This window comes from Lathyrus oleraceus, chromosome 7, assembly GCF_024323335.1.
Source record: "Lathyrus oleraceus cultivar Zhongwan6 chromosome 7, CAAS_Psat_ZW6_1.0, whole genome shotgun sequence".
In the NCBI taxonomy this organism is placed as follows: Eukaryota; Viridiplantae; Streptophyta; class Magnoliopsida; order Fabales; family Fabaceae; genus Lathyrus; species Lathyrus oleraceus.
Window position 1 is genome coordinate 258,117,031 of NC_066585.1, and position 24,741 is coordinate 258,141,771.

The 24,741-nt window shown below is 35.5% G+C and overlaps 1 protein-coding gene across 1 annotated transcript; it reads left to right on the forward strand.

The window, feature by feature from the left end:
- The first annotated feature begins 22,317 nt into the window (after nucleotides 1-22,317).
- On the forward strand, nucleotides 22,318-23,257 carry LOC127106272 (uncharacterized). Its single transcript, XM_051043575.1, has one exon. The coding sequence runs from the start codon at nucleotides 22,467-22,469 to the stop codon at nucleotides 22,965-22,967; it is 501 nt and encodes a 166-aa protein (XP_050899532.1). The 5' UTR covers nucleotides 22,318-22,466; the 3' UTR covers nucleotides 22,968-23,257.
- Nucleotides 23,258-24,741: the final 1,484 nt, after the last annotated feature.

Below are 24,741 nucleotides of genomic sequence, written 5' to 3' on the forward strand. Positions count from 1 at the left end.
TCAGTGGTAAAAGCTGAGAGTATTTGTAACTCAAAGCCTGTAGGCAAGAGTGATTATGTTCTTGAATGAAGCTGTGAAGCAAGTTCAAGTTGGTTAACATTATACTGTATTTGTAGTGATAGGAATGGAAAATGGAGGTTTCTATCTAGGAGTTCCTAAGTATAGATTGCATTGGGTAGGGATTAAGTGAAGAGTTGTAAACGGGGGAGTTTAACTCTGAATTAATACTGCTGATAGTGGATCTTCTTCCTGGCTTGGTATGCCCCCAGACGTAGGTGAGTTGCACCGAACTGGGTTAACAATTGCTTGTGTTTTTACCTTCTGCACACTATATTTTGTTTGTTATAACTCAGTCTGGTTTTAGTCTGTTTATGAAGGGAATAACAGATATGACACATAGCCTGCAGTCTGAATGTAAAACAGAATGTTATGACATTCACCATTGACTGCTGATATTGATGGACTGGTTGGTCTGTTACAGTTCACTCATCTTTAATGTTGGGACAGGTGATGTTCAAACCAATGTTGAGACATCATGCTGATAAATGGGCAGGATAAATAACCATAAGGGCTATGTTTGATCTCTACTGGGTGTTTGCACTAGATGGACAGAACTAGGTGTTCCTCCATTCTAGGGTGATATAGAAGCAGATGTCGTGACATCTGTGAATATGTGCATATCAGTACTAGGTTTTAATTTGTATAATTGTCTTGCTGTATTAGTAACAATGTTAGATCAGATGTCATTACTTGGAGTAGAACATCTGAATTCTGACTACGCCAGAATTTCAATTGGTATCAGAGCAGGCATCCTGTTCTGTTTCTGGATGAGATCCATGGGTGATACTTTCTGGTATCTTGCAAGGAGTTATATTAGTACTGATGTTGGAACCCGTGGAAGGTTCTGTGAGTTCCCTGAATGGTCCCTTGAAGTAGGTGGATGGACTATTCATGACAGGAACTATGGGTACCGGTCTCTAGTTGTTGGCAATTGGCCTATGTGTGGGACAGCTGTGCTAGTATTGAATCATATTCAAGCCTGGTATGTTCTTAGAGGCTGATCTGGTGAAGTGTGTGTTCATTGGTTGAGTTGTATTATGATTTCCGCTGCATAATACCTGGCAAAACTCAAACTCTGATGTAGTTTCCCCTCTTGTGGATGAAAGGCTGTTGTATTCAAGATTTCATCATAACCTACTGAAGATGTCAAAGATACTTGAGTCTCCTCAAGTCCACCCATCATGACATTGTCTCTTCAGGATGGTAAGAATCACCTGATCACTGATTCGTTTACACTCTTGGGTAGTGTATATGAAGACCTTGAAGACTTTCAAGGAGGTTTTGTTCCAAGGAGGTGGAACCAATGTTCTATGTGATGTTAGAACATGTTGTTCAACAAGTATGCAGCTGCTGGTTGAAGAACAGATGTTTTTAGGTGTCAAACAAAGGGATACTTTTGTTTGGAACCTACTCCTGACCTGGAAGAGGAGACATCTGTGTGTGCTAAGTTGACAAGGGTAGGGTCAACTGTGTGTGTGCTCAAGAAGGTCACTTTTAGAAATTTGTTCTCTAGAAGTGGAGCTGGTTGAGATGTGACATTGGGCAATTGCCTGCTATGTGCCTTATTCCTATAACTTGATCAGGGTTGGATAGGTGTTCCCTGAAGTGCTATGTTATGCTGGAAGACAAGTCCCTGGATGATAGAAGTCAATAATGGGGTAACCTGACTGCTATTCCATTTAAGAGGATTGGGACCATGAATCTTGTTATTCAAACACCTCGCTCAGAAGTGGCAGTTCCTTCAAGGAGTGAGAATATGAAGATTCAGAGGTTGGTTGAGGTAGTATGCTCTGGCAATGCATATCTACAATTGACTGGTGTTGTTTTTCACTAGTACTTATGGTCAACTGAAGTCTGATTGGTGTGATTGGAGTATGTATAGGTATAACTCATAGAGTTAGGTGTCACTAGTAGGGATGGTGTATGTCATGTTGAGACACTTGTGTACAATGCATGGATATTGGTGTGGAGTTTCCATGATTGGTAATTTGAGGGGGAGTTTTGGTTAACCTCCCCACGGTTGGTCAGCCTAGGGTCTAGTTGGCTGTTGACCTGTGTCACATGGGTTCTGGTTGTTGTGTGACACATGTGCAAGGAAGGATTCATCTCTCTCATTCCTAAGGGTGAATCTAATCTGGAAAGAGTCTCAAGACTGCTGAGGTGCTTGCAAGCAGAAGATGTTGACACTAGAAGAGTATTTTCAACGTAGTCTTATGGTGGAAGTATCTGAAAGGAATATTGGGAAAGGATTTAAGATCAATGTCAACTTGTGCCAAGTACAAGTAGTTAATTGATTATCCTTGGAGCTCAAGATAACTGATGTTCTTAAAGATGTTGGAGCATCTCTTCTTCAAGACCCTGTGCAGAATCACAGGAAGGATAGTACATTGGTTTATGATCTATCTCTTTGGTGGCAGCAAAAGCATATGATCTCTGAAAAGGTTTCCTGGCAAGAAACATGTTCAGCCTTGGTGTGTGCAAGAAGAAGAAGACATCATAGTCTTGATGGTGGTTACTTGGATCAGTTTATCTCTGATCTAAGTAAGGAGGTGCATTGGCTAATGCACACTGTGAAGTTAAGAACAAGTGGCAACACTCTTAACATCATGGAAACAGCCTTGCCTTATGAAGTGGAATCCTTGTATAGCTGAAGGGTTAGTTTCTAACTGGTCCTTCTGAAGACTCATGCATCAGAGTGTCTGATGTCTTTGGAGAAGAAGCAGGAATTCATCAAGGTGTGAGCTTGGATGACTTAACTGCAAACCTGCAGGATGGAGGTTGTTTACTCAAACTTGGTTCCACAATCAAGTCTATGAGAACATTGAACTCTTGTTCTGTGAAGGGAGGAAGTTCTTTCAAGTGGCAGAAGAAGGAGCTGAATTCAACAGCTAGATGTCAAAACACAATGTTGTGACATTTGGTTCAACATCAGATTCTTAGTTGGTGAAGTGGCACATCAACTTGAGATAGAAGGGTCTACAGGGTTGTAGATTGGATACTTCAAAAAGGTCGTCCTCGTTGCAGTTCTTTGGAGTTGCTGGATAGAAAGGATGGTACATGTTCATGTCTTAGAAAATCTAAGTTTTGTTCAACATGTAGCTTGAAGTTCAAGTCTCACTTGGAAGGTCAGAATATCTTTGGGAGAGGTCTGATAGACGTGGAGAGGTCAAAGCATGGCATTTGACTTTTTCATATGAGGATTCATGAAGGAGGTAATCAACCAGTGGCATTTGGTCTATCTCAGAAGTGAGTTCGAAGAATTAAGATAATCCACATATGGCAGCTGATTATTCTTGAGGAAAGTCTGAGACAAATTACTTTTGTGCAGAAAAGTAGTAAGTTGAAGACAAAAGGAGGTGTTTTCTATTCATCACTTGGAGCTTGTGGTAGGAGCTCTGAGCTATCTATGGAAGATTATCTCTCGTAATGGGATGAGAATGTATATGTCCCAATTTATGTCTGGGTTCTTTTGGATCAAGTTGGTGACTCAGTGATATCTGAAGATTATCAGATGGTGTTCCTTGTCATGTTGTGAAGGATGTCCTAACTAATGTTAGAACATTTTGTAAAGTGGTTTCCTGTTCTGGTTAGAAGAGAGATTGACACAGAGTGTGGATGTGTTCAGCCAAGAGGATTGAACAGAGGGTGTGCTCTTGAAGACATGAAGATGAGTCTTATGTTTTCCATTCATCAAGTGGTTTGGGTTCTCTTTGAATCAGGAAGTATGTGAAGGTCCAACTTTGGGGTGTTGGATATGTTCATGTGTGATCTCCAAGTTTCAAGAGGAGAGTTGGTTGTTCATGACAGGGGGAGTTCTATCTTTGTGCTGCAAGTAATCATCAAGCTTATGGTCTATGTGTTCTCAGATAACAAGGTATGACACCTGATATACCTGCTGTGAAGACAGTGTGTGACTACTTGATCAATGTTGTGAAGCAAGATCAAGTGGGTAGTGTCTTGATCAAAGCTGTAAAGCAAGATCAAGAGGGGGTATTCTTGATTGAAACTGTGAAGTAAAATCAAGATTGTGTATCTGTCACTTGTGTGTAATTCTGTTTATGTTGGTCTGTAATTTAAGTGTTGCTTTGGCAACATTTTTGACAAAAAGGGGGAGTAACACCTGTGATGCCCCAGGACAACAGAGTGTTTTGCTAAACAGATATTGAAGATCCTCCAAGCCAGAGGTAGTGCTGCAGCTGAGGTTCCACTTCTATGAGTGTGAGTTATGTGTGCTGTTATGTGAAGTTTTTATTTAACTTCCATCTGTGTGAGTGTGTTGTTACTCTGAGTGTATTAGCTAGGTTAATTTCCTGCTAGATGTGTGTTTTCCGCTGCTATGGACTCTGTTGTGAAGCCAAAGTGTTTTAGCCAAAAATTTGCCAAAGGGGGAGTTTGTAGATGTTTGATTGGCTGCATTGTATGGTAAAACACTAGCTGGATTCTAATGCCTTGACTAATGTCATGACATGCTGTGAAGGTGTTTGTGTGACTGCATTGTAGGTTAGAATATCTAGTTGTACTCTGATGTCTTGACTGATGTCATGACACACTTGAGTAGTTTACTGCAGGATTAGCTAATACAGGATTCATTGAATGTCAAACTGGATGTTATGACATTCATCCCTGTCAGCAGATACTGAGGAATAGAACAGTTGGTGTTCTGTTAGAACTCAGTATTTATTTTCAGTCTGGTGATCAAGGAAATACCAGATCTGGCATAAGGCCTACTGTCTGAATGTCAAACTGGATGTTATGACATTCATCATTGACAGCATATACTGAACAATAGACAGAGTGGTGTTCTGCTACACTTCAGTATGTTTATCAGTCTGTTCTTCAAGAGGATAACAAAACTGACTTAAGGCTAAATGTGTAAATGTCAAATTGGATGCTTTGACATTTATTAATGTAAGTTGTTACTGTAGAATGGACAGATTGGTCCTGTACAGTTCAGCAAATTTGTACAGTCTGTTTTCAGGAAAAACAGACTTAGCATATGGACCTTGATGTCAAGCTGAATGTTGTGACATTCATTCCTGACAGCATATGCTATATTGTAGGTTGTTTAGTTTTTCTGTTTCAGCATTTTTCTCAGGCTAAAATCCAGGAAACCAACAACCAAGCTACAATTAAGGAACCTAACAAATAGCCTATTTGTTAGCACACTAATATGTGGAAATTAGTTAGAATCCTATGTGGCATTATTTGTGGAGGTCTTGAGATATTTTAGGAACTAAATATGGAGATATTTTAGGAACTAAGAGATTGAAGACCTTGATTGTAGCAGAAACTTTCTGCTGGTTTTGTAACAGCAAAGAACAAGTTTGCTGCGATTTCTGAAGGCCCAAATCCAGTTGGGTGATTAGGTTATAAATAGCTTATTGTAACCTCGTTGTTGTAAGCCTCATAGAATGAAAATTTAGGGGTGTGTGTGAGGTAAACCTCTCAATCTGTGGGAAGGTTACCATGTGTTTCTCAGTGGTAAAAGCTGAGAGTATTTGTAACTCAAAGCCTGTAGGCAAGAGTGATTATGTTCTTGAATGAAGCTATGAAGCAAGTTCAAGTTGGTTAACATTACACTGTATTTGTAGTGATAGGAATGGAAACTGGAGGTTTCTATCTAGGAGTTCCTAGGTATAGATTGCATTGGGTAGGGATTAAGTGAAGTGTTGTAAACGGGGGAGTTTAACTCTGAATTAATACTACTGATAGTGGATCTTCTTCCTGGCTTGGTATGCCCCCAGACGTAGGTGAGTTGCACCGAACTGGGTTAACAATTGCTTGTGTTTTTACCTTCTGCACACTATATTTTGTCTGTTATAACTCAGTCTGGTTTTAGTCTGTTTATGAAGGGAATAACAGATATGACACATAGCCTGCAGTCTGAATGTAAAACAGAATGTTATGACATTCACCATTGACTGCTGATATTGATGGACTGGTTGGTCTGTTACAGTTCACTCATCTGTAATGTTGGGACAGGTGATGTTCAAACCAATGTTGAGACATCATGCTGATAAATGGGCAGGATAAATAACCATAAGGGCTATGTTTGATCTCTACTGGGTGTTTGCACTAGATGGACAGAACTAGGTGTTCCTCCATTCTAGGGTGATATAGAAGCAGATGTCATGACATCTATGAATGTGTGCATATCAGTACTAGGTTTTAATTTGTATAACTGTCTTGCTGTATTAGTAACAATGTTAGATCAGATGTCATTACTTGGAGTAGAACATCTGAATTCTGACTACGCCAGAATTTCATCTTGTAAGGACCATATTACCTTTAATATCACGAAAAACATTCTTCTCTTCCGTTTTAAGAGTGGTGCGTATTTCTGACCTTCAAATTTTTTGCCAACTTATGATTATGTTCTCCATGCACAATGTTAAGACTCCATAGACCATTGCACAAATAATAATTCCTTAGTGTAAACAAACATATTTCAAGGATGTTGTGTCGTGATGTTTCACTTTCTTCTTGTATAATATATATATATATATATATATATATATATATATATATATATATATATATATATATATATATATATATATATATATATATATATATATATATATATATATATATATATATATATATATATCACCTTTTTCACATCCCAACACAACAAATAGTTTTCCATTTTTCCCATCTAGGTCCGATTTTGAAATAAAAGTAGTAAATATTAATTTCTTTGTTTCACCTTGAAGCCATGTCAATGACTCGTCTCATGAAGTAAAATTTGCGTCAGTCGTGAACTGCAGGTGAAGAACAATACAAGATGCAACTGAAGGTACAATGCCGACTTTTGTATCTGCAAGATGATCCATATCTAAAATAGTAAAAACCATTTTAAAAACATAATTGTTTCAGTTAACACATGTTTCAGATTCTACAACATGGACATTATTGCCTAGTGATCTGTTGTCACATACATGTCAAAAATGAGTAAATAAAATTGTAGTTAAGGAATCGACACCTCGAGTTGTATCTCTAGGACTCTTATACTAAATTAACCAACCGATTGGAACAAAAAAGGGGGGTTTTGAATTTCGATTAGAATTAATGGAAGCGATAAAACAATATTAATAACAATTACGATTAATATATTAATCTACTGTTCGGTCTCCAACTTATCATCGATCAAAATAATTTCCAACCGTTAAGCGGTCTCTATTCAATTTTCGATTACAACATTAATCAAACAAGCGCAAATGGCACCACAAGATATATATTCATAATTTCCGAATTAATCAAATGGGTTAAAACAATCGTGAATTAAGCAAACGCGATTTAAGGTAAAGGAACATACAATCATCGAAATAAATCAATCAACCCTAAGAGAAATTGAATTAAGCATTTGATTATCAAAGAGAAGAATTGAAAGGAAAATAGATTTAATTGAAAAATATTTAAAACCTCAAACTATGATAGAGGCGTGATTACAGTAGATCAACCGTAGGTGATTAGTTCTCCATGAATTCATATAACGCTTCTAACATTCGTGAATGCAGAATAGGATTACTATAGCAGTGAAAAAACATAATATAACAAAAGGGAAATTCTTGCCCTTATGGAAACCGATCCGAAATTACAAAAATGAGCTCAAACTAACTATTTTAATTAAGTCTGGAACTTCAACGAATTATTCGACTCTATTTCACTTTAAATTAGCTTTTAACTTCAACACAAAACTTATAGCTTTTTCTCTTAACTTTCCAATGCATATCAGAACGCATCAATTCGATTCTCGAAGCTCAAGTTATGGTCTGCACAATAATAATGTATCAAATAACTGTTTAAACTAAAAATAAAATACGAAAATAAAATAAAACCATAAATAAATTTAAATATAAAAATACACTAAAATAATAACAAAAACTATAAAATTACCTAAGTAGAATGGTAGAAAAAAATGCATCAAAATACATTTATCACCTAGTATTTGTTCGGATCGTAGAAATCAAACACACGGCATGTTCGAATTCTACATTTTGAACTAGTACATGGTTTGTTAGATGAATAGAATGAAAACACCAACAAAAAAAAAATACAACGAAGAAGGTTTTAAAGTTACACTACCTTTGCATTAAAATGAAAATGATGTATGGAGTTAGTTCATTGATGATTTAATTTTTATTTGGGAACAAGATTTTATTTTTATTTTGGCAAGGTTTGGAATGAGGAGGAAAAAGATTGTAACTATGAGTTTCTAATCATGAACATGGTGTATATTGACTGTGTTCATATTGTAAAATCCCAGCGCTTACAAAAATTTGCGGATTCTAAAACCCGAATGATATTTTTGGCTTTTAGAAGAGTTTCTGAAAAACCCAGAATAGTGGCGAAAGAAAAAACTCACTTTAAATTTGTATTTCTTTTGGACTATATTAATTGTATAAAAAGGCTAATTGAATTCCTCAATTATCATACTACGCATCAATAACTTTATAATATATGTAGTAACAGTTCACTTTCAACAATTAACTTATTTAGATGAATAGTTGAAATTAAAAAAAAACTACAATGATTATTTGATTAATGGAAAAACTAATATTCTAACGTCTAATGATTAAATAACTATAAAGCCACCATTCATTCAAATAACTCTTAAAACTAGCTAAAAACTTAGATTAAAAAAAAAAAACTTGGATGAAGGGCCATTTGTGTAATTTTTGTTGTAGTGGTTAATGCCTCCTTTTACATTGTCTCAACCCTTTGACTTTTTAATTAATCATTATTTACGTCAAAATCCATTAATCCTCTTTTTGAAACACATATGTTATTTATTTTTTAAATGAAAGCTCATATATAAATAACCTAAAATATTACTAAAGATATGGGTCAAGACAAAAACCCATAAAACAAGGAGAGAACCTAAAAAGAAGGTATGTCTAACCTATTATGAACAAAATTTCTAATGCTAATAGGAATATATTAAAAAATGGTTAGAGATTTACAAATGAGACCTAGAGGTTAGAAAAAAAAAAGTCAGTACATGTATTTCGTTCTCTCTATATGTGTGATATTAAAAGATGTCTTTGTGCAAAATAAATTAAATAAAAGATTCAGTTGTTACGCATTTGCTGAGGCAACAAAGAGGGCTTGTGGAAAGCTTGCACCAGCATGGTCGAATCGGTTTCAATCCAAAGTTTGGACAAACCCTTATCAATGGTTATCTTCATAGTTTTAATGACCGCAAAAAAAGTTCTACAAGATAGGATGAGTACCAATCAACCTGATTTGAAAAGGCAAGAATGAAATTTCTATGGTTATTCCTAAAGATGCCTCCACATTCAGCATGAATGAGGTTATGATTGTAAGCACTTATATTTCATTCAGTTTAGGGGAGGAGGATGCTAATGAACTTCAACACTTTTTGGAGATTTAGGAGGCTTGAATGGAATGTTGAAGGCTTTAATGATTTTGAAACAAATCAAAACTACACTCTTGCAATCAGTTGCAAGATGTCCATGTTTTCCACACTTGAAACATGTCAGGCTTGTGCTCTTGCACTCAACACCACGATAACTTAACTCTACACACTTGAAACATCTCAAAGAAGCAGAAACTCCTCCCCCATTGGTTCCACTCCCACCCGCAGCCTTCTGATGAGACTTCTATTTCCCTTTAGCAACTAGAGTCACATATGACTTATAACGATTCTGACTCCCACTGTTTTTCTCAATCACATTATTACAGTGAGCAGATCTGACTATATTATCCACATCATAAAATATGCATTTGTTTACCAACACTTAGAAACGACGTATCTCCTAATAGCCTATGAACTGCTTGATCTCGGGACATAAGTCACTCTCAAACTTCACACACTTCGAACCCTCAATTTCCACACCATTATAGTGAGGAAAAAATCTTGACGACTCCTCAAACTTAGCTGCATAGTCAGCCACAATCATATTCCCATGCTTTAGTTCCAAGAACTCTATCTCTTTGTGGCTACGAACATCAACTAGAAGATATTTGTCCAAAAAATCATTCTTGAAATTAGCCCAAGTAATTTACGCATTATCAACTTCTATCCTCTGACGAGTATTCTTCCACCAATACTCAACTTCCTCAGACATCATATACGTTCTGAACAACACCTTATGTGCATCAGTGCACATCACAACCCTGAAAATCTTCTCAACCTCCTGAAGCCAAGCTTGAGCACCTTCAATATTGTTCCTTCCCTTGAAAGTAGGCGGATTATTCTTCTAGAATTTTCCCAACCCACGAAACTCATCAGCTCTACCATTCTGATTCAGATTAGCATGCAACACTCCATTTGCTTGTGTAACACCCCTTTTTTCTACCCCAAAAGACTTAACATATAATCAGAGTAAATAAGAACGCATATAAACAAAAGGGCGTCACATCGACGTTTTCAAAAACTAAAAGCTTTCAAAAACCAACATCATTCATCATCAATATATAATACACCTGGTCATTGAAAATAACACATTTCAATTATCATGAATATTCTAGAGTATGTGTTCGCAGCGGAAAATAACGAATACTCATATATTTCATAAAATGATCCATGTCCCATACCATGATCATCTCTCAATAATCTCCTCAAGATAAAATAAAATCATATCCAGAATATTTGGCACTATGGCATCTCAAACAGCAATTGCAATCAAACATGTTCACAAGTAATAACATAATACGTATCCAAATAAGATATGAGCTCAATACTACTAATCTACCCCGTGTTACATGACCAGAGCATTGACTCACTACCTAGTCTCCAAACTAGAATGCGGAAGCTCTCCGACTAAATCTCGAATGAGCTACCTTCCACTTACTTCAGCGATACTACTCCTGAGTATCTGCACGATGCCCATGTAAAGGCAACATTCAAACAGAAAGGGTGAGAATTCAAATCATTATGAAGAAGTATAATAAAGCACAATGATTAAATCAACAATTAAAGGAATTCATCACACTTCGTATAACCATGTAAATAATATTAGCCAACATTTATTTCACATGTTTCAAACATCCATCAAAACTCAAGGAGTATAATATTAAAATCCAATACTATATTCCCAAATATACACATAACTACAATTATCACATAATCACATATTTTGCCAAATTATGTATCCAAACGTCACCAAATTCAATTACCATATCTCATACACACCTCACAATCACATCAATGCACACATTCAATTATCACATAACTCTAATGTGACTCAATGCAAGACATGTGACTCTATGCATGCGGTACCTCAATGTGAACCCAACGTTTCACCGCTTTCCGATTCAATATCTAGAATCCAAGCCACGCTTCCGATTCGGACAAGATCAAAGCCACTACGCCTATTTCCAATTAAGGATCAACGTCTGCTACGCCTATTTCTATTCAAGGATCAACGTCTAATACCATGTGAACCCACAGTTTAACCGGTTAACGCTTTTGGTTAATCGGTTAACGCAAAACAGAACACAACTTCTAACAGGTTTTCAACAGTGTTAACCGGTTAACGCTTTTGGTTAACCGGTTAACGCAAAACAGAATGCGTTAACACAAAACAGAATTGCAGAATTTTTTTGGGCAAATTTTTAGCAAGTAACCGGTTAACGCCCCTAGGATAACCGGTTAACACAAAAACAGAATGCAGAATTTTCTGCGTTTTTCATCGTTGGAGGACTTTCGGACCTCCGATTTCAATTCCGTAAAAAGCCAAACGTTCAGAAAATTATAACTCACACAATACTCTAAATATATAACGTTAATTTGCAGTTTTAACACAATCAATCACCACACTTCAAGAATACTTATCAAAACCTAACAATTCCAAAACCATGAAATTTAGGGATTTCAACCTAAACATATTTCTACCCATTGACCCAATCATACTAACCCATAATAATAAGGATTCTCCCCTTACCTCTTCAATTTTCTGGAAACCCTAGCTTCTCTCTTGCTTTTCCCCTCTTCTCCTTACTTTTCCTCTTTTCTTTCTCTATTGCCGTCAAATGATCAAATGAATCCTACTTCTCACTCTCCTACCTCTTATTTATAGTATTACATTTGGGCTTAAAGAATGATACCTCTAATTTAATTATTAGGCCCAATAATACCTAGTATTATAATATCTCTATTTAATTCAAATAAATTAAACCAACTCAATATGCACACCAAGTTAATTAATTCAATTATTCATTATATCTCATATCAACTAAATAATTAATTAATACACCAATTTAATTAATATAATCAATTTTTATACTACCTAACAACCAATTAATTAATTAACACTCTAAATAAATAAACTAAAATATAATAATAATAATAATAATAATATAAGAAATAAATACTAAAATTGGGTTGTTACAACTCTCCCCCACTTAAAAGATTTTCGGCCTCGAAAATACCTCAAACGAACAACTCCGGATACGATTCCTTCATCTTATCCTCAAGTTCCCAAGTAATATTGACATTGGCGGCTCCGTCCCATATCACTTTCACCAAAGCAATTTCCTTACCACGAAGCTTTTTCACTTCTCGATCTTCAATTCGCATAGGTGATGTATCAACCGTCAAATTATCCCACACTTGCACATCATCTAATGGGACAACATGTGATGGATCCGCAATGTACCTCCTCAATTGAGACACATGAAACACATCATGAAGATTAGAAAGTGATGGTGGTAATGCAATCCGATATGCCACTTCACCTATCTTCTCAGAAATCTGATAAGGACCAATGAAACGCGGCGTCAACTTACGCGACTTCAAAGCTCTACCAACACCCGTTATTGGCGTAAGTCGAAGAAACACATGCTCATCTTTCTCAAACTCAAGAGCTTTCCTCCTCTTATCATGATAACTCTTTTGACGACTCTGAGAAGCCTTCATCTTCTCTTGAATCATATTAATCTTATCTGTAGTCTCTTGAATCAACTCGGGTCCAACCACAACACTCTCTCCCAATTCGTACCAACACAAAGGACTTCTACACCTTCTATCATAAAGAGCCTCAAAAGGTGTCATTCCAATACTCGAATGGAAACTGTTGTTATACGTAAACTCGATCAAAGGCAAGAAACTATCCCAATTTCCTCCTTGTTCCAAAACACAAGACCTCAAAAGATCTTCAAGTGACTGAATAGTCCTCTCCGTTTGACCATCAGTTTGCGGATGATACGCCGAACTCAAACGCAACTTCGTACCCAAAGCACTTTGCAAACCTTCCCAAAATCTCGAAGTGAACCTCAGATCTCTATCTGAAACAATGCTTGACGGAATACCATGTAAACACACAATCCTTTCGATGTACAACTTAGCAAGTCTCTCCATCGAATAATTCATCCTTATCGGAATAAAATGAGAACATTTCGTCAACCTGTCCACAACGACCCAAATCGCCTCACAATTACTCAATGTTCTTGGCAAACCCGAAACAAAATCCATAGAGATACTATCCCACTTCCACTCGGGAATAGATAACGGTTGCATCAAACCAGACGGCTTTTGATGTTCAATCTTTGACTTTTGACAAGTCAAACATGAATACACAAATTCCGCTATATCCTTCTTCATACCTTGCCACCAAAACATCTTCCTCAAGTCTTGATACATTTTAGTAGCACCAGGATGAATACTCAGACCACTTCTATGCCCTTCCTCAAGAATCCTCTTTCTCAAATCCGCAACATCCGGAACACAAACTCGATCACGACACCTCATGATACCATTCTCATCAATCCGAAAGTCACCACCTTTGCCTTGATTAATCAATGTCATAACGTCGACTAATTTCAAATCTGACTTCTGACCTTCTCTAATCTCGTCAAGAATGCCACACGTAAGCTTCAACATACCAAGCTTAACACACGAAGACGTCGCTTCACAAACCAAACTCAAATCTCTAAATTGCTCCAACAATTCAAATTCTCGAATCATCAACATAGACATGTGCAATAACTTCCTACTCAATGCATCGGCTACAACATTCGCCTTTCCAGGATGATAATTCAAACCAAAATCATAATCTTTCAAGAATTCCAACCATCTCCTTTGCCTCATATTCAATTCCTTATGATCGAACAAGTACTTCAAACTCTTGTGATCACTAAACACATCAAATCGCGATCCAAACAAGTAATGTTTCCAAAGCTTCAACACAAACACAACGGCGGCCAACTCTAAATCATGCGTCGGATAATTCCTCTCATGAACTTTAAGTTGCCTTGAAGCATAAGTTACCACTTGCCCTTTTTGCATCAGAACACCTCCCAAACCCAACAAAGAAGCATCACAATACACAACGAAAGTTTCTAACGGATCCGGTAAAATCAAAATAGGAGCCGTAGTCAATCTTCTCTTAAGCTATTGAAATTTCGCTTCACACTGCGAAGTCCAAATGAAAGCTTGACCTTTCCTAGTCAACTGCGTTAATGGTAACGACAACTTAGAAAATCCTTCAATGAACTTCCTATAATAACCAGCCAAACCAAGGAAACTTCTAATCTCAGCAGCAGACTTAGGAGCTTCCCACTGAGATACAACTTCAATCTTCGTAGGATCCACAGAAATACCACCACTCAAAATCACATGTCCAAGAAAACTTACTTCACTCAACCAAAACTCACATTTAGAGAGTTTAGCAAACAACTTCCTCTTTTTCAACACCGATAACACGACCTTCAAATGCTCAGCATGATCCTCTTTACTCTTGGAATAAATCAATATATCATCGATGAACACAACAACAAACTTATCCAGATAATCATGAAAAATTCTATTCATATACTCCATAAATACACCAGGTGCATTAGTCACACCAAAAGGCATCACGGAGTACTCGTAGTGATCGTACCTTGTCCGAAAAGCAGTCTTTTGAATATCCTCAGCCTTTACACGAATCTGATGATACCCAGACCTCAAATCAATTTTGCTAAACACACAAGCTCCAACCAGCTGATCCATCAGATCGTCAACCCTCGGAAGTGGATACTTGTTCTTAATCGTCACTTTGTTCAGTTGTCTATAATCAACACATAATCTCATAGAACCTTCTTTCTTCTTGAGCAACAGAACAGGTGCACCCCACGGCGACACACTAGGACGAATAAACTTCTTCTCGAGCAAGTATTCAAGTTAACTCTCCAACTCTTTCAACTCAGAAGCAGACATTTGATAGGGAGCCATCGATACAGGACTAGTTCCAGGAACTAAATCAATCGAAAACTCAACCTCACGTTCCGGCGGTAAATCACTTATATCTTCAGGAAATACCTCCACAACTCACAAACTATTGGTAATTCTTCAATCGTCATCTTCTCACGAATATCTAAGGTTGCCAATAACATAAACAACTCGGCACCACCTTGCATCGATTCATCAACTTGCTTAGCAGACACAAACCAATCTTCCTTAGCACCAACCTCAGGAAAAATAACCGTCTTCTCAAAACAGTTGATATACACCCGATTAACTTCTAACCAACACCATCCTCGAATCCGACCACTCTTCGGGTTCAGGAAAAGCATAACATTCTCAAAACAGGTTAACTAGCCAACACTGCACTCTTGCATGCAACAACATAATGTCCAAGCTCAATACAATTGGAACATCCAAAAGAAGCGGACGCTTCTCCCCCACTTATTTCATTCCCACCTGCAATGGAGAATAAAACAAGCATCGACAGTGTTCTCACACACATGTCGCATACTAGGGAACAAACATAATTAAACAACCTGGCTGGACGGACCGACCTGCTCTGATACCACTAATGTGACACCCCTTTTTTCTACCCCAAAAGACTTAACATATAATCAGAGTAAATAAGCACGCATATAAACAAAAGGGCGTCACATCGACGTTTTCAAAAACTAAAAGCTTTCAAAAACCAACATCATTCATCATCAATATACAATACACCTGGTCATTGAAAATAACACATTTCAATTATCATGAATATTCCAGAGTATGCGTTCGCAGCGGAAAATAACGAATACTCATGTATTTCATAAAATGATCCATGTCCCATACCATGATCATCTCTCAATAATCTCCTCAAGATAAAATAAAACCATATCCAGAATATTTGGCACTATGGCATCTCAAACAGCAATTGCAATCAAACATGTTCACAAGTAATAACATAATACGTATCCAAATAAGATATGAGCTCAATACTACTAATCTACCCTGTGTTACATGACCAGAGCATTGACTCACTACCTAGTCTCCAAACTAGAATACGGAAGCTCTCCGACTAAATCTCGAATGAGCTACCTTCCACTTACTTCAGTGATACTACTTCTGAGTATCTGCACGATGCCCATGTAAAGGCAACATTCAAACAGAAAGGGTGAGAATTCAAATCATTATGAAGAAGTATAATAAAGCACAATGATTAAATCAACAATTAAAGGAATTCATCACACTTCGTATAACCATGTAAAAATATTAGCCAACATTTATTTCACATGTTTCAAACATCCATCAAAACTCAAGGAGTATAATATTAAAATTCAATACTATATTCCCAAATATACACATAACTACAATTATCACATAATCACATATTTTGCCAAATTATGTATCCAAACATCACCAAATTCAATTACCATATCTCATACACACCTCAAAATCACATCAATGCACACATTCAATTATCACATAACTCTAATGTGACTCAATGCAAGACATGTGATTCTATGCATGCGGTACCTCAATGTGAATCCAACGTTTCACCGCTTTCCGATTCAATATCTAGAATCCAAGTCACGCTTCCGATTCGGACAAGATCAAAGCCACTACGCCTATTTCCAATTAAGGATCAACGTCTGCTACGCCTATTTCTATTCAAGGATCAACGTCTAATACCATGTGAACCCACAGTTTCACCGCTTCCACTATGAAGCCGATCATGCCATGAATGAATGTACAAATACCAATACATATGCAATTAAGATCATCTCTACCATCTTAACATTCCACATATCACCATAATTCAACTCTATGAATTATCCACCAATGGTACATATACACATTCATAACAATATATCATTCACAAATATAGGCTAATTATCAAATACGCACACGTAGATTTCATTTCAAATGAATACAACTTTGAAAATCTCAATTTTTCATTTTTCACAGCAAGTAACCGGTTAACACTCGGAGGATAACCGGTTAACACAAAACAAAATGTAATTTCCTGGCAATTTTCAACAGTGTTAACCGGTTAACGCTTTTGGTTAATCGGTTAACGCAAAACAGAACACAACTTCTAACAGGGTTTCAACAGTGTTAACCGGTTAACGCTTTTGGTTAACCGGTTAACGCAAAACAGAATGCGTTAACACAAAACAGAATTGCAGAATTTTTTTGGGCAAATTTTTAGCAAGTAACCGGTTAACGCCCCTAGGGTAACCGGTTAACACAAAAACAGAATGCAGAATTTTTTGCATTTTTCATCGTTGGAGGACTTTCGGACCTCCGATTTCAATTCCGTAAAAAGCCAAACGTTCAGAAAATTATAACTCACACAATACTCTAAATATATAACGTTAATTTGCAGTTTTAACACAACCAATCACCACACTTCAAGAATACTTATCAAAACCTAACAATTCCAAAACCATGAAATTTAGGGATTTCAACCTAAACATATTTCTACCCATTGACCCAATCATACTAACTCATAATAATAAGGATTCTCCCCTTACCTCTTCAATTTTCTGGAAACCCTAGCTTCTCTCTTGCTCTTCCCCTCTTCTCCTTACTTTTCCTCTTTTCTTTCTCTATTGCCGTCAAATGATCAAATGAATCTTACTTCTCACTCTCCTACCTCTTATTTATAGTATTATATTTGGGCTTAAAGAATGATACCTCTAATTTAATTATTAGGCTCAATAATACCTAATATTATAATATCTCTATTTAATTCAAATAAATTAAACCAACTCAATATGCACACCAAGTTAATTAATTCAATTATTCATTATATCTCATATCAACTAAATAATTAATTAATACACCAATTTAATTAATATAATCAATTTTTATACTACCTAACAATCAATTAATTAATTAACACTCTAAATAAATAAACTAAAATATAATAATAATAATAATAATAATAATAATAATATAAGAAATAAATACTAAAATTGGGTTGTTACAGCTTGCGCCATCATAAGAGTCGGCGTCTCAAGAGCATCAGCAATTGCACGATCATTCTTGCCAGCCATTTCTTTCTATACAACCAACCACAATAAGTTAACCAATTATAGATAGTAGAGCAAATTACTGTTACATGAACCATCAACACCAATAGTGTTTAACATACATGTTGCGTACAAGGGTATAAGCAAGTTCATAAAACCTAGGCCAGATAAACCGACCTGTTTTGATACCAACTATTTAATACCCTAAACCCCAAGCACTTATTTTATAACACCATGCAGATAATTTACTCAAAAACAGGGTGCCATCTTTTCTCAATACAAGCATCTTTCTCAATTATCATATTATAGCAACAAAAATAAATAATAACAACTCAACTTTAATTGTCTCGTAAATCAAAATCAACTTCATTTGAAATCATAAAATAAATAGTTTAACAACTCTCAAAACAAAAAATAAAAAGGTAACCCGCCCCAATGTTACACTATCATCGCGACACGCGAAAAACTAAAATAAATTGAAAAAACAATAAATGACGAAGAAGGCCACTACGCCATACTCCAAAAATACAACAACAACTACATATCCTCTACCTGAGTATCTGTACCACATGCGTAAAGAACAACACAAACAAACAAACAGAGGGTGAGAATATATCCATATATGTTAGTGGTGCATAAAATAGCAAGGATAATGCAATTAATATCAATCATCAACCACTTAAATCATCCACAACAATAATAAATCACAAATGTGGTTATGCATGCAATGTGTTCATCTCCTCTACTCTAATGCATATGGTACCAAGGTTTTGGATATCATAGGTATGTTAGTGATTCATCCACTCATCACTGGTTCATCTCTAAACATGGTTCCTCTCTAAACCTAGTTCCTCTCTGAATCATTAGACTCGTCACTGAACCCGGCTCCTCTCAGAACAATGAAACACGTCATTGATTCCTCTCTGAACCTGAGACTCGTAACTGGACCAAAGTCCCACCTATCTCCAATATACATGATGTATGAATGTAACAAAAAAATGCAATACTCATCTCGAAACCTCTAACTCCAATACTTATCACTGGTTCCACTATAAACCTAAAACTCAGCATATGTTATCGCCAATACAAGGCCACATCAATGGTTCCATTAATCTAAAAACGTCTCAGCATAACTCAACACTTTTCCTCCTCATGTGGCATTCATCATAAAACTCATCATTATAATTAAAGTAAATAATTTTCTCATCAATACTCAACAAACAACATTAAATAGTCAACAGAGTAAAAATAATTCATGGAAAACCGGTTCAAACGAATAAATTCACACATTTAAAACATCTTGGGACATCACCACAAGATAGCCTTATGTGTTAACTTTTCAACGCTTTGAATCGCGCCTTAATCAGATTCATGAAACTCAGGTTACGCACGAAATGACATGCTTGGTACAAAAACCAGAGGCATATTACAGTCGCCCATAATAGCTATTACGATGCATAATAGCTCCCAGGGTCAGTCCCCTACACACATGCCTTTGATACAAAAATCAAATGGCTGCTACGACCGCTTGTGTTGGCTAACATGGCCCGTGTTGGCTAACATGGCCTGTAGTGGTTCCAAGAAAACCCAACCCCATTCTGCAATTTTCTGCAATTTCATTCTCTCTCTCTCTCTCTCTCTCTATATATATATATATATATATATATATATATATATATATATATATATATATATATATATATATATATATATATATATATATATATATATATATATTGAAACATATTCACAACTCGACTATTTGAGTTCCAACAGCCCCAAAATGTACGACAAATTATAGTATTCAAACACATCAAACACATAGATTTAACATCTTAAAACATCCAATCACTTGTTATCATCATCATATCTCATCGAAACATCATCCAAATTCAAGAACATCATAAACCTGAATTTCACACATTCATTCTCATAAAACTTCAATAATTAGCAGAGCATAAGAATTGAAATTGAAAACAATAACCTAAAGAGGTTTTGTACAAATCCCTTCAAGGTTCAATTTGCACAACAATGGAGGAAAAAGGAAAGGGAAAAGGAAAGAGGATAAGGGATACTCTATATCCTTCCAACCTAAACACCCATATCATGAATAGTCCCCCTTTACCTCGAATTCGTGGAAAAGTTTTGAACTTGGTTATAAAAACTCCTTATTCCTTCTCTTGCTCTGCCAGAGCTTTTCTCTTAATCTGCTGACAACTTCTACGTATCTCCCTTTTCTCCCTTTCTTTTCTATAAAAATAAACCTTATTTTATTTTATTTCCATTAATTCTATCAACTCTCACTAATTTCACTTACCTTCTCAATTTAAATTAATTTCTATTTTTTTCTCCCAAACCCACTTGTTCTCACTTTCTACACTAATTTAACTAATTTCTACACAAACTCGACAATCTAATCAATTTAAGATAAAATACAGAACTAAAAAATTCTAATAAATGAATAAAAATATTAAAATGAAAATTGGGCTTTACACACTAGGATCTTTTCTTGGTCTTCGTGGCATGAAATTGACCATGAATTTTCCGGTAGCTTTTGCATGTTTTCTTCCTTATTTTCTTCATTCTTTTTACTTTCCCTTCTTTATTCACTTTTCTTTCTTTTCTTCTAAAAACCAATACATATTAGACTCAAATTACATCAAAAACATCATTGAATGCTCAATAAAATTATATGATGACAAATAATAATTAGTTATGACTTTTCAATTTTCATAACGTGATAGTTGTGATTGAGGAATATTCTGGATTGATTTTGAACCAACGTCGACATATCTTGAATGGATGACTCATTATTTGCCACAAGGGTTGGAGTGGCGTTTAATGTTACGACCAAAGTGTCATTTTGGGATTGAATTGTTGGTTTCAGTGATAGAGTAATGGTTTCTCTGATGGCTTGAACGATGTTTCTTTTAACTTTTTTTCCTATAAGCCATTGAAAATATTGTTTGAGTTTTTTATGCGAAAAGGAAACGTTTAGCCCCTACCTGACATGTCGACGATATGAACTAGTGAGCTAAGTTGGATCCATATGAATGGCTTCATAGGAAGACATGTAAGTTAGAAGATGCTTTATAATGAAATCAGCGGAAACGATACAGGTAAACACTATGATACTTAAGTCATTAAGCGAAGACAAAATAGGTATTGGGATTAGAAATTATGTGCCTCGAGTACTAATTTAGATGTTTTATGTAATTGTTATAGGAATACCTGAATTACGGGGGCATTGTAACCATTGATGTCCCATACTCTTACTATAAGTTCAATGTCTCTTCCCCGACTTTGAGTTGGTTCGTTAAAAAATAATTTGTGAGTTATTTGAATATTGAATTAGGCTTATTCAGTTCATGACAGAAAATAAAAATAAAAAATATTTTACATTTTTAGAGAGTATTTTTTTAGAGAATAATAAATACATATTTTTAATTTTAAAAGTATTATAACATTACAAAATAAATCTCAAAAATTTATTTAACTCCTTCAAAATTTTCATCAAATAAATTTTTAAATTTTTAAATTCTACTTTTGCATAAAAAGAATTGAAGTCTTTAATTCAAACTAAAAGCTAACTACCCAATAGCAGATGATTAAAATGGTAGGAATTTCTTTCAGTTTAATCAGAAATCCTAAATTAAGATAGTTGTGCTAAAACAATACTTAATTTATTATAAAAAAAACTTGTTTTTCCTTTCTATTTTTATACTCACCACCTCTTCAAACTTGCAAATATACAACCTAAGGGACAAAAAGGTAATTAAATCAAAATTTTATTATGTGCAAATAACCCTATTTGGACACCTGTTGTAAAATTTCCCATCAAACTTGTATTATGGACTTATGGTTACAGTTCCATAAATTCCCCAACACAATTGTCCTAAATGTTTTTATGAATTTTAAGGATATGGTCCCAATGATTTCACCCAACCTAACAGTAGCAGCTTCTTTACCCATAAATAAATTCACTCAAATTTAAAGGTACAATTTTTAATATTCATAAAATCAACCACTTTAGTTTTCTCAAATGTCACAAACAAAAACATCACACGCTACAATAGCGCGTGACTTTTAACCCATAGTAGCATAATTGTTCATAATTACCATAAACAAATCTCACAGTACTTTTTCTTTTTCATTCTCAAGTCAAAAGTGTTATCTTTGTGTTTGAGTTTTCAGAAATGGCAAAATTAGAAGAAGAACCGACATCATCGATTCATCAACAACAACAACCATCTTCATCGTACATATTACTGTTGAATATTATGAGCAAAAGAAGAACATGGGCGTGTCTTTTTTTCCTTGTTTACGGTACCCTTTTAGCATCTTCATGGAATTTTCTGAAAACAATGCTTTCTTGGTACAACTCACAAGCTCAATCATCAACCTCTGGTTGGCCTGCACTCTACGCATCTGTTCTTCTAGGAACTGTTTTTGGGATGCTTTCAATGGTTGCTGCTTTGGTTGTTATGGTTCCTGCGGTTTTGGTGACGTGGATAACCGTTGTTGTTTTGTTGGCTTTTTTTGGAAAGCCTAGGAGGGTTTTGGTGGTTGAAGGGAGGAAGATTACTGGTGAAATTTTCAGTTTTGTTGTTAAGATTTTGTTGACAGAAGGAAATGTTGTTGCTGCTGTTTGTGCTGTTTTGGGGTATTTTGCTTTGGTTAGAAGGAACAGTGAATGATTTGGGTTTGATTTTGTGTTTTGTTGGTTTTGATTTTTATGAGATTTTGGAAGGTATTGGTAGATAGGGTTTGCAAATCATGCTAGCTGGTTGGTGTGATTTGGTAAAGTGTTTTAATTTATCTGTTTTTTGTTTGTGACATAGCGTAGGAATGAGATTACATAGTTGAAATCAAACATGAAAATGTTGTTTAGATGCTAATCTGGTTTCTGATTATGGTAAATCCATGTGTTGTAGATTCATCAATTTCTTGACTTACTATTACAAGCTCATTAGTTTTACTGGTTCAAGATTTGTGTTGTATTTCTATACATAGATGTGCACTTCTGAAGTGGTTGTTCTTCAATGTTTTCTGACTCATTCTGCAAACTTGTTCCTATTTTAGTTTTTTAACAAGAAAAATTCTTAACTTGGAACATGAAAAAGTGGAGTGAAAATATGTTAACTTGGTGAAGTGTACTATGAGTATTACTTTCTTCTTTTTTGGGTATAAATTTTGTTAGATGAGTTAGGTCCCGCCGATTCACCAGGATCATGTCAGACCTTAGATCTCTCGGCTTAGAGAGCGTTGTCAGAGATACTTACATATTACCCACCGCAGATTCATCCGATCAAGTCAGACCGACCTCAAGGCTTAGAGATCCTTACATATTATCCACCGATGATTCACCGGATCAATTCATACCTCAGACCTCAAGGTTTAGAGAGCGTTGCCAGAGGTACTTACATATTACCTACGAGCAACATATTTGCGCGACCAGCAATTGGGTTAATCTTTGTTTGTATATGAGAATTGCTATTTAAGTCAAATTAGGCAGCTGAGTAAACAAGACTTGAACAGGTTGGAATTTTGAGATTTCGTTTGGACCTTTCAAATTAGCCAAACAATCTTGAGAAAAGTAGAAGTTGAAGAGATTTGTTATGTTATTGTGGTAGAAGTCAAATTGTGGTTGAACCATATGCTTAGAGAAGCAAAACTAATAATTGGATATGTGTCAAGTTAGTTAGGAGTGTTTGGTATGATAAGTTATGACAAGAAACAACAACCTATTGGAGTAGTCATGGCTATATATGATTTAATTAATGATAGTACCAAAAACTACTCAGTGCTGATATCAATATGGCAGTACCTAATTTCTGAATGGAACAGTTATTTCAATGCATATGGACCCTCCCAAAACCTGATATGGTTTATTTATTAACCTATTGTTGTAACTTGTAAGTAGATAAAAAAAATGTGGTTGGAGACAAAAAGGAAAAGTGGCTTATTCTGAACTTGTGGTTGGAGTACCAGGATCTGCTGCACTTACATTGCATTTTGTGAACTTGTGATTAGAATACAAGATATAATGTTGCGTCCTTAAGACTAAATTCAAATTCAAGATCTCTGATTAAACTGATCGAAGCTTCATCGACACGTCCCTTTAGTAAAGTATAGGTTGAGTATGAATTTAAGAAAAAAAAATCTAATGGAAGCTTGGAAAATGAAAGATATATTATAGTATCAATATGTTAATAAACAATGTACAATTGGTCATTTTAATTTCGTTAAATAAATTTAGACTTGTGGATTTTTTGGCTAGTCATGAATTTTTGTTAGTCCCTGTGTTGAAGTTGTTTTAGATATTGCCATGAAGACACGCAATGCAATGGTCAAAACATGATCCTTCATATAGACCAAACTAGCAAGACCAAGGTATATTTCAGTAAAAAAGAAATATAAATTTAATCATAAATATTTTAATAAAATAATATCATATTTGATAAAATATTA